This window comes from Salmo salar, chromosome 03 (genome assembly GCF_965601325.2).
Source record: "Salmo salar chromosome 03, fSalSal1, whole genome shotgun sequence".
NCBI classification, from domain to species: Eukaryota; Metazoa; Chordata; class Actinopteri; order Salmoniformes; family Salmonidae; genus Salmo; species Salmo salar.
Genome location: NC_138293.1, coordinates 101,055,737 through 101,067,500, shown reverse-complemented (window position 1 = coordinate 101,067,500; position 11,764 = coordinate 101,055,737). Strand labels below are relative to the sequence as shown.

At 40.8% G+C, this 11,764-nt stretch overlaps 1 protein-coding gene across 2 annotated transcripts in view; it reads left to right on the top strand.

The window, feature by feature from the left end:
* nat15 (N-acetyltransferase 15 (GCN5-related, putative)) overlaps window positions 1-10,513 on the top strand; it is a 42,531-nt gene extending 32,018 nt beyond the window's left edge. Inside the window, 4 exon segments of one of the 2 annotated variants that reach the window (NM_001173686.1) lie at window positions 1,122-1,235; window positions 4,204-4,368; window positions 5,000-6,098; window positions 6,195-6,927. In NM_001173686.1, the coding sequence (NP_001167157.1) occupies window positions 1,122-1,235; window positions 4,204-4,360 (271 nt within the window). In that variant the 3' untranslated portion in view covers window positions 4,361-4,368; window positions 5,000-6,098; window positions 6,195-6,927. 2 annotated transcript variants of the gene reach the window in all.
* The last annotated feature ends 1,251 nt before the right edge of the window (window positions 10,514-11,764 follow it).

The following is an 11,764-nucleotide window of genomic DNA, read 5'->3' as shown; positions in this document are numbered from 1 at the left end:
TGATAAATTGGATTTCCATTGATTATTTTTGGGTGATTTTGTTGTCAGCACATTCAACTATGTAAAGAAAAAAGTATTTAATAAGATTATTTCTTTCATTCAGATCTAGGATGTGTTGTTTGTGTTCCCTTTATCTATATATATATATATATATATATATATATATATATATTTATTTATTTATTCAATGTAGCTACTGTGTGTGTGTGTGTGTGTGTGTGTGTGTGTGTGTGTGTGTGTGTGTGTGTGTGTGTGTGTGTGTGTGTATATATGTGTGATATATATATATATATATATATATATATATATATATATTTTTATATATATATATACAGTAGCTACATTGTGTGTGTATGTGTATATACATATTTTAAATGTAGCTACTGGGTATATGTATGTATTATTAAATGTAGCTACTGGGTATATGTATGTATTATTAAATGTAGCTACTGGGTATATGTATGTATTATTAAATGTAGCTGTATTATTAAATGTATTATTAAATGTAGCTACTGGGTATATGTATGTATTATTAAATGTAGCTACTGGGTATATATATATGTATGCATTATTAAATGTAGCTTCTGGGTGTATATATATATATATATATATGTATTATTAAATGTAGCTTCTGTGTGTGTGTGTGTGTGTGTGTATATATATGTGTGTATGTGTATATATATATACGTATATGTATATATATATATATAAATATACGTATATATGTATATATATATATATATATATATACGTATATATATATATATATGTATGTATATATACGTATACATATGTATATGTATATACATATGTATATATACGTATATACATATGTATATATATACATATGTATATGTATATACATATGTATATATATATATATTATTAAATGTAGCTACTGGGTGTATATATGTGTATTATTAAATGTAGTATATATATATATATTAAATGTTGCTACTGGGTTTATATATATATATGTTTATGTGTGTGTGTGTGTGTGTGTGTGTGTGTGTATATATATATATGTGTGTGTCTATGTATATATGTGTATTGCTAAATGTAGCTACTGGGTATATATGTGTATTTTTCAATTGTCATGTAAATGAAATGAATTCCAACAGAGACTTCACGCAGCATCACTACCTACCTTACTACTACTCCATACGAGGGGTGCTGAAAGACGGGTTCACATACGTACTGTACATCAACGGAGGGCATCCGCCCTGGACGCTCTTATATCCTTTACTACAAGGGGGGTGGGCGGGGATTGGTGGGGGGGTACAAGTGTGGGGGTAGGAGTTTGAGTGTGTGTGTCCATGTGGAGCTCCTGGACTAACTTAGATGTGTCACAGCAAGGGGGTGTGAAGACCTTTGCAATCAATATTTCTTTGTTTTTATTTGTAATTTATTTCAGAAATTGTTTTTTTTTTTCACTTTTAAAATGTGGCATAGGTTGTGTAGATCAGTGGTAATAACATCTCTATTTTGAAATTGAAGACAGCAACACATGAAGACTGTGCACGGGTATGTAGACTTCCCCTAGGCACAATTCTGGAATTCAAGCAGGAAGTGGAGAATTTAATTACATTTGAATTGGAATTGCAGTAATCTTTAAAAGTCTAATTGTAAAAGAAAATCATTCCTGGAATTGGAATTGAACTGAATTGAACAAGAGCCATCATTGGCTGTGTTTGCTAGTGACAGCGACATGGTTGTTGTGTTCAGTTCTTATCCATTCTGCAGCCTTCCCAAAGTGAGTGCCTAATTGAATATATTATCCTTAAAATGTATCCCGTTATATCAATACATTACATATCATCAAATCAACGTTTATTTGTCACGTGCGCCGAATACAACCGGTGTAGACCTTACTGTGAAATGCTTACTTACAAGCCCTAACAACAGTGACATTTTTAAGTAAAAAATAGGTATTAGGTAAACAATAGATAAGTAAAGAAATACAAAATAAAACAGTAAAATTATAGTGAAAATAACAGTAGCGAGGCTATATACAGGTGGTACCGGTACAGAGTCAATGTGGAGCCTATATACAGGTGGTACTGGTACAGAGTCAATGTGGAGGCTATATACAGGTGGTACCGGTACAGAGTCAATGTGGAGCCTATATACAGGTGGTACCGGTACAATGTGGAGGCTATATACAGGTGGTACCGGTACAGAGTCAATGTGGAGCCTATATACAGGTGGTACCGGTACAGAGTGAATGTGGAGGCTATATACAGGTGGTACTGGTACAGAGTCAATGTGCCGGGGCACCGGTTAGTCGGGCTAATTGAGGTAATATGTACATGACTGTATAGTTAAAGTGACTATGCGTAGATGATAAACAAAAATAAAAAAATACAAATAAAAAGAGTAGCAGCAGCGTAAAATCATAAGGTTATAGCTCAACAGCGTAGTTTTACCCCAACGCAGTGGTCTGAAACTCCTGGTTTGCAGGCCATATCAGGCAAGTCACATTATGCTGGCTTGTAAAGGGGGCAATAAGTCCAACTACTAACAGATTGGATTTGTTTAGATTGTATGTGGGGTTCCTCTATGATGCTTTTGGCCTTGTCCCTTGCATGTTTGTCAGAGCGGCCCTGAAGCCCCCTGCACTGCAGCCCACAGAGCTTGGACCCTTTTTATCCCACCGACAGCCCACCGTACCGGGTCCACCGACAGCCGTTCAGTCGTCTCAGTCTGGTGTTGACATTCTGAATGATCAAAATGATAGTAAACTGTTCCTCCTCCTTTATATTTATCCCTTGGGTTTTCTTCTCAGCTTGTCACCCTAAAGATCAATTACAAAAACACATATTTATTTTTTAAATCCACCTGCAATAAAGCATGCTGGGAAATATGATAATGATGGGTGTGGTTTTGAGAGTTTTACTGTACACAGAGTGAAAATGACACAATCACCTCTGGTCGTTAACACCAACACTCAGGTCTTTACAACACTGAGTGTTCATTTAACTCCTAAATTACCTTTTTTTAGTATTTTTGCTTTAGACAGACACAGCATGATCGGTGGAGATGGGAATCGAACCCTGGGCTCCAGTGGGGAAGCTGGGAGTGTTGACCACATGACCACAGCTCAGGATGAGCCTCTAGTTTCTACTATGAATCTTGTTTCTAACAGTGCATTTAAGCAATTTACAACGTGTAAATGTTACAATTGTTTTTGTTGAAATATAATAATGGTGTTTTTAGTTGTTTCCCAATCTCATAAAAAAAGTGTTTCGGGATTATTGTAATTGTTTTTAGAGCAGGAAGTTTTGTTCCCCACAAAGTGCCAAACCAATTGGAAAAAATGGGTAACTCAATAAAGGATAATAATCACATTTATTTATAATGGCCTTTTTATATCAGCTGATGTCACAAAGTGCTATACAAAAACCCAGCCGAAAACCCCAAACATCAAGCAATGCAGATGTAGAAGCACGGTGGCTAGGAAAAACTCCCTAGAAGTCAGGAACCTAGGAAGAAACCTAGAGAGGAACCAGGCTATGAGGGGTGGCCAGTCCTCTTCTGGCTGTGCCGGGTAGAGAGGAACCAGGCTCTGAGGGGTGGCCAGTCCTCTTCTGGCTGTACTGGGTAGAGAGGAACCAGGCTCTGAGGGGTGGCCAGTCCTCTTCTGGCTGTGCCGGGTAGAGAGGAACCAGGCTCTGAGGGGTGGCCAGTCCTCTTCTGGCTGTGCCGGGTAGAGATTTTAACAGAACATGGCCAAGATGTTGAAACGTTCCTAGATGACCAGCACGGTTTAATAATAATAATGATAATGATAATAATAATAATAATCAATACAGTAGCCTATACAGAGTGGAATAGAGTATTGAGCATTTCCAGAATGATTTCATGCTGTTCATATTAAACAGCTTCAACAGCTCTGATATTCACTCATTGGATTGGTTAAATTTAGGATCATGTTTTACATCTTTGATTTGTATGTTTTAATATGAAAGCAAATACCTGAAAGTTTTCAGAATTCAGGGGACATTTAGAGGTTTACCAGGAATATTCCCTGTTAGTTCGTTAAGAGTTTGACTTAGTCTGGAATTGGACATTAGTTGAATTAAATATAAATTGAAGAACTGTTATAGAATATTACATTGATATATAGGGAGATGGAATTGAATTTGTGTAATTGACCCCGACCTTGTTACATAAATCCTATAGTCCTTGACGATCCCCTTGCACTGACTACATCCAACACATTGGCTCGGCCCTGGCCAGCCTCAGTCCCTGCTCAATCCCCCAGAGACTCTACAGACAGGCCCAGTCTCTGCTCCGCAGCCTGATACCCTGGTCCGGCATCGCATCCAAGACTGGTATCCAGTACAGCAGGACCATGTGACAGTAGAGGTGTGTATTTGGGAGAGGGGGAGGTGTGTGTACAGTATCTGTTGTTGATTGACTTTCATTTAACTCAATACTCTCTCCCCCCTCTCTCTCCCCCCTCTCTGTCTCTCTCTCTTTCCCTCTCTCTTCTCTCCCCTCTCTGTCTCTTCTCTCCCCTCTCTGTCTCTCCTCTCCCCTCTCTGTCTCTCCTCTCCCCTCTCTCTCTCTCCTCTCCCCTCTCTCTCTCTTCTCTCCCCTCTGTCTCTCCTCTCCCCTCTCTGTCTCTCCTCTCCCCTCTCTGTCTCTCCTCTCCCTTCTCTGTCTCTCCTCTCCCCTCTGTCTTTTCTCTTCCCTCTCTCTCCTCTCCCCTCTCTGTCTCTCTTCTCTCCCCTCTCTGTCTCTCTCTGTCTCTCCTCTCCCCTCTCTGTCTCTCTTCTCTCCCCTCTCTGTCTCTCCTCTCCCCTCTCTGTCTCTCTTCTCTCCCCTCTCTGTCTCTCTCTCTTTTCTCTCCCCTCTCTGTCTTTCTCTGCATCTCTCTCCCCTCTGTCTCTCTCTCTCCCCTCTCTCTCTCTCTCTCCCCCCTCTCTGTTTATCTCTGTCTCTCTCCTCTCTCTCCTTATCTCCTTCTTTTCTCTCCCCATCTGTTTTTCTTCAGGGTCTTCACCTGTGTTCTTCAGGACCCTCTGACCTCACCTGACCCACCACCACCCGGAACCCTGGAAAGACTGAGGGCTGAGACCCCCCAAACACCAACCAAGACACCCAGCCACTAAGCCCAGACCCTACAAACCAAGCCGCCCAGCCCACCAAACCAAGCCGCCCAGCCCACCAAACCAAGCCGCCCAGCCCACCAAACCAAGCCGCCCAGACCCTACAAACTAAGCCTCCCAGCCCACCAAACCAAGCCTCCCAGCCCACCAAACCAAGCCGCCCAGCCCACCAAACCAAGCCGCCCAGACCCTACAAACTAAGCCTCCCAGCCCACCAAACCAAGCCTCCCAGCCCACCAAACCAAACCAAGCCGCCCAGCCCACCAAACCAAACCAAGCCGCCCAGCCCACCAAACCAAGCCTCCCAGCCCACCAAACCAAGCCGCCCAGCCCACCAAACCAAGCCGCCCAGCCCACCAAACCAAGCCGCCCAGCCCACCAAACCAAGCCGCCCAGCCCACCAAACCAAGCCTCCCAGCCCATTAAACCAAGCCTCCCAGCCCACCAAACCAAGCCGCCCAGCCCACCAAACCAAGCCTCCCAGACCCTACAAACCAAACCAAGCCTCCCAGCCCACCAAACCAAGCCTCCCAGCCCACCAAACCAAGCCTCCCAGCCCACCAAACCAAGCCTCCCAGCTCACCAAACCAAGCCTCCCAGCCCACCAAACCAAGCCTCCCAGCAAGCTACACACCAAGCGTCTCATCTCTCCCTAGCTGTCCTATCCTGTCCTACAGCTCATACAGAGACGATGTATTATAGCTGTACATTACATATATCCTCTAATATATATATATATATATATATATATATATATATATATATATATATATATATATATATAATATACCCTGTCAGTAGCTGCCCTGTCCTCACTGTACTGTCTGAGCCAGTGGTGTAGTGGAGGGTCAACACATGTAGATGCCATTCACCTTTTCTTTACTATTGTGGGAAAATGCATTGAAATACAGAGATTGAGTGTTACCTTATTCACTGGAATGGTGTGGACCGGGGTGAGATTCAGTAGGGTTGAAGTCAACTCTGGTTTCAACTAGACCGGGGTGAGATTCAGTAGGGTTGAAGTCAACTCTGGTTTCAACTGGACCGGGGTGAGATTCAGTAGGGTTGAAGTCAACTCTGGTTTCAACTAGACCGGGGTGAGATTCAGTAGGGTTGAAGTCAACTCTGGTTTCAACTGGACCGGGGTGAGATTCAGTAGGGTTGAAGTCAACTCTGGTTTCAACTAGACCGGGGTGAGATTCAGTAGGGTTGAAGTCAACTCTGGTTTCAACTGGACCGGGGGGAGATTCAGTAGGGTTGAAGTCAACTCTGGTTTCAGTTCAGACAATTTGAAATTCTATTTGTCAATAATCCGAATCCACATAGAAAAATAATTTGTCTTATTTCAATACAATCATTGAAATTCTGATTCCCGAGTTGAGATCAGCACTCACATTTTCACACAAATCTTCCATTGACATCAATGTATGATCTACACGGAAGTCTACTTTAAGTGTGCACAGAGATCTCAAGGACTAGGATTCCTCCCAGATTGACTTTCAGTTCACTTTGTGTTCCGATTCAGACTTGAGATAAGTAGACTTACAGTAAATCCATTTTTTTGTTTTACTGAAGTCCACGTTTAGTCAACTTTATCTCAAGTCTGAATTGTGCCCTTCCTGACCTAATTTTGATCTGAAATGTGTTTTGACCTGAAACCCTGCTGTCTGTCTGTCCCCTTCAGGGCTGTCTGTCATTCTGCTGGTCATGTAGACAACCAGACAGTCTGGTTTAAATCCAGATGTTTAACATAGCTGACAATAGATTTGTTTGTCTTCCTGTTTGTATTAACAGATTAAAAAATATAACATGGTAGAAGTTCCTCCCTCTGTGAGATTCTCCCAATACCCCAAATATATGTATGTGTGTGTGTGTGTGTGTGTGTGTGTGTGTGTGTGTGTGTGTGTGTGTGTGTGTGTGTGTGTGTGTGTGTGTGTGTGTGTGTGTGTGTGTGTGTGTGTGTGTGTGTGTGTGTGTGTGTGTGTGTGTGTGTGTGTGTGTGTCTAGTCAAATGTAGTGCACTATATAGGGAATATGGTGCTATTTGGGACTGAACCGAGGTGTAGTTAAGTTAGACAGTTTCTAGGTAATGTTTTAAAGAGGAGCAGTGTGTGTATAGGGTTACGGAATTCCTCTAACTTTCCCAAAATCCTGGTTGGACGATTCCTGGAATTACAACGGAATACGTGAATCGTCCAACTAGGATTTGTTAAATACCATGGAACTTTGAGAAAGTTAACGGAGTTCTGCAACGCTACTAGGTGTCTAGATAACATCTTTAAACAGGAGGGTGTATTGAGGTAATACTGAATGTAGTGTTGATAGCACCAGTTAACTGACCAGTCTGATTTTAGAAGAAACAACTCAGTCTGAACACGGATCCTAAATTGAGATGTATTCTCATCAATAGCAGCATTAGAGCCACATTTTTATTGTGCAAAATGTACTGTAAAACTTGTTATAATGTGGAAGTTGGATTTCATTTAAAACTTTTCTTCAACAATGTGTAACGAGAGGTATATTAATGCATCACTCAGTTTACTAAACTCTAGTTAGGCAATCGCCTCTATTTTAACGCATATTGTTGAAGAAAAGCTTCAAATTAAATCAAACTGCGAGATTATAATGAGGTTTATGGTACTTTTGCGCAATATTTTTGCAAAATAGGAACCCTTAATCAGGGTCTGGGAACCTTCCCCTGTTGATGAAATGGAACAGAGTGGGTCTCGTAGAAACTGTCTGAACCCCAAATGGCACCCAGTTCCTGAATTTGTCCACTACTTTTGACCACGAACCAATGTTAAGCTCTGGTCAACAAGTAGTGCACTATATAAGGAATAAGGTGCCATTTTGGATCGAGACACTATTGTTCAACTGAAAATATTATTTTGTCAGGAGGTGTTTCAAAAAAATGTTTTATTGTGCTTGACAGCCTTGGTCACATGCAGGTCACGTTTGTGTCTTAAGAGGCATGTGTGTCCCAAATGGCACTCTATTCTCTACGTAGTGCACTACTATAGACCTTAACCACAGAGGGTTAGCCATTCAGGGCTATGGTTAAAAGTAGTACACTACTATAGACCTTAACCACAGAGGGTTAGCAATTCAGGACTCTGGTTAAAAGTAGTGCACTATATAGGGAATAGGGTTCCATTTGGGTTGTAGTTCATCTGGTTGTAGGTAGTGTAAATACAAAATATATAGTGTCCTTTTTTTCCACAGCAGAAGAATGGATGGTTTTTAAACTATTGTCTGTGATTGCATCTTGAGCTGGTTTTCTATTTAATATATATATATGTTTGTGCTTATTTCTTTCTGTTGATTTGTTGTCTTCTATGTGGACAGGGACAGGAAAGATCCCTTTTATTTGGTTTGTTAAGTAAGTCTTTTCACTACATTGTCTTGCCTTGAGTTTTTCAATAAGTTTGGTTTTTCAATAAGGGACAACCTTGTATCGTTCTAGCTGATTTGACTAGAACTTCAAATTGATCCTTTTCTCCGTTGTGAATGAGAAACCACTTTTTCAAGTTCACCTGCGGCCTTGGTTCCAATACACCTTTATCCAGACCAAATATAACCGTTCAGATGCGGACTACTAGACATGATGACGCAGAATACACATTACATGTATCCAGTAGCACGTTCATGTTAATATTCTGTGTTACAGAAATGAATCACTTTTCTATCATGTAGAGGTTACCAGGGTTGGGGTCAAATCACTTTTTAAATTCCAGTCAGTTGAGGATGTACACTGACATTCCAGTTCCAATTGTCTTCAATGCATTTCAATAAAGAACATTTGGAGTTTGGTTTACTTAGTGAATTGAAATAGAGCTCCACCCTGATAGCTATATATATTGCTGTGTATACTGATAGGTGTACTACGCTGTACAACCCTTTCCCCAACCAACGGTAAAACTGTTGTGGCGCCATCTGGTGTTTAATGGAAGTAGTGCAGTCTAATGTCCCCCTTCACGTCTTCACACACCTGGGTCGTGTTCATTAGTAGCACACCTTAGCAAAACGCTTTACAACAGAAAATGAGTGTTTCTTATTAGACATGTTCAGGTCGTCCCTCCTCGTTTCAGCCTGTTTGCTTCCGTTTGATTCCTAGTGAATATGACCCTGTCCTGTGGTGTATTCATTATGTTTGATTCCTAATGAATATGACCCTGTCCTGTGGTGTATTCATTATGTTTGATTCCTAATGAATATGACCCTGTCCTGTGGTGTATTCATTCCGTTTGATTCCTAATGAATATGACCCTGTCCTGTGGTGTATTCATTATGTTTGATTCCTAATGAATATGACCCTGTCCTGTGGTGTATTCATTATGTTTGATTCCTAATGAATATGACCCTGTCCTGTGGTGTATTCATTATGTTTGATTCCTAATGAATATGACCCTGTCCTGTGGTGTATTCATTATGTTTGATTCCTAATGAATATGACCCTGTCCTGTGGTGTATTCATTCTGTTTGATTCCTAATGAATATGACCCTGTCCTGTGGTGTATTCATTCTGTTTGATTCCTAATGAATATGACCCTGTCCTGTGGTGTATTCATTATGTTTGATTCGTAGTGAATATGACCCTGTCCTGTGGTGTATTCATTATGTTTGATTCCTAATGAATATGACCCTGTCCTGTGGTGTATTCATTATGTTTGATTCCTAGTGAATATGACCCTGTCCTGTGGTGTATTCATTCTGTTTGATTCCTAGTGAATATGACCCTGTCCTGTGGTATATTAATTTGTGCACACTAGGAAAACGTAGCAAAGTGTTTTGCAACAGAAAATGCTTTGTAATGAAATTGAGTGTTTCCTACTGGATAAGTTCAGGTAGTCCTTCACTGTTTGCTTCTGTTTGGTGCCTAATGAATACAACCATGTCCTGTTTCCTGCATCTGGTTTAGTTTGAATACAACCGTGTCCTGTTTCCTGCATCTGGTTTAGTTTGAATACAACCGTGTCCTGTTTCCTGCATCTGGTTTAGTTTGAATACAACCGTGTCCTGTTTCCTGCATCTGGTTTAGATTGAATACAACCGTGTCCTGTTTCCTGCATCTGGTTTAGTTTGAATACAACCGTGTCCTGTTTCCTGCATCTGGTTTAGATTGAATACAACCGTGTCCTGTTTCCTGCATCTGGTTTAGTTTGAATACAACCGTGTCCTGTTTCCTGCATCTGGTTTAGTTTTTGATTTCATACATCCAGTACCAGGGCTGTTCCTTACTTGTGTTGATTTCAGAACATGTCTTCACAGCTCCTGTTCCTCTGGTTTATATCATCACATATTATCATCAGACATACATTCTCTCTATCTCTCTCACACACACACACCAATGTTAAACGTTTGTACCAACAGCTCAGATAAAAATAAATGAATTTACAATGTCACGCTGTGGGGTCCCTTGATTGAGTGTTTTGTTTGTTAGGGCATGTCTCAGTGTTTTGTTTGTTAGGGCATGTCTCAGTGTTTTGTTTGTTAGGGCATGTTGGAGTGTTTTGTTTGTTAGGGCATGTCTCAGTGTTTTGTTTGTTAGGGCATGTTGGAGTGTTTTGTTTGTTAGGGCATGTCTCAGTGTTTTGTTTGTTAGGGCATGTCTCAGTGTTTTGTTTGTTAGGGCATGTTGGAGTGTTTTGTTTGTTAGGGCATGTCTCAATGTTTTGTTTGTTAGGGCATGTCTCAGTGTTTTGTTTGTTAGGGCATGTCTCAGTGTTTTGTTTGTTAGGGCATGTTGGAGTGTTTTGTTTGTTAGGGCATGTCTCAGTGTTTTGTTTGTTAGGACATGTCTCAGTGTTTTGTTTGTTAGGGCATGTTGGAGTGTTTTGTTTGTTAGGGCATGTCCCAGTGTTTTGTTTGTTAGGACATGTCTCAGTGTTTTGTTTGTTAGGGCATGTCTCAGTGTTTTGTTTGTTAGGGCATGTTGGAGTGTTTTGTTTGTTAGGGCATGTCTCAGTGTTTTGTTTGTTAGGGCATGTCTCAGTGTTTTGTTTGTTAGGGCATGTTGGAGTGTTTTGTTTGTTAGGACATGTCTCAGTGTTTTGTTTGTTAGGGCATGTCTCAGTGTTTTGTTTGTTAGGACATGTCTCAGTGTTTTGTTTGTTAGGGCATGTCTCAGTGTTTTGTTTGTTAGGGCATGTCTCAGTGTTTTGTTTGTTAGGGCATGTCTCAGTGTTTTGTTTGTTAGGGCATGTCTCAGTGTTTTGTTTGTTAGGGCATGTCTCAGTGTTTTGTTTGTTAGGGCATGTCTCAGTGTTTTGTTTGTTAGGACATGTCTCAGTGTTTTGTTTGTTAGGGCATGTCTCAGTGTTTTGTTTGTTAGGGCATGTTGGAGTGTTTTGTTTGTTAGGGCATGTCTCAGTGTTTTGTTTGTTAGGGCATGTCTCAGTGTTTTGTTTGTTAGGGCATGTCTCAGTGTTTTGTTTGTTAGGGCATGTTGGAGTGTTTTGTTTGTTAGGGCATGTCTCAGTGTTTTGTTTGTTAGGGCATGTCTCAGTGTTTTGTTTGTTAGGGCATGTCTCAGTGTTTTGTTTGTTAGGGCATGTTGGAGTGTTTTGTTTGTTAGGGCATGTCTCAGTGTTTTGTTTGTTAGGGCATGTCTCAGTGTTTTGTTTGTTAGGGCATGTTGGAGTGTTTTGTTT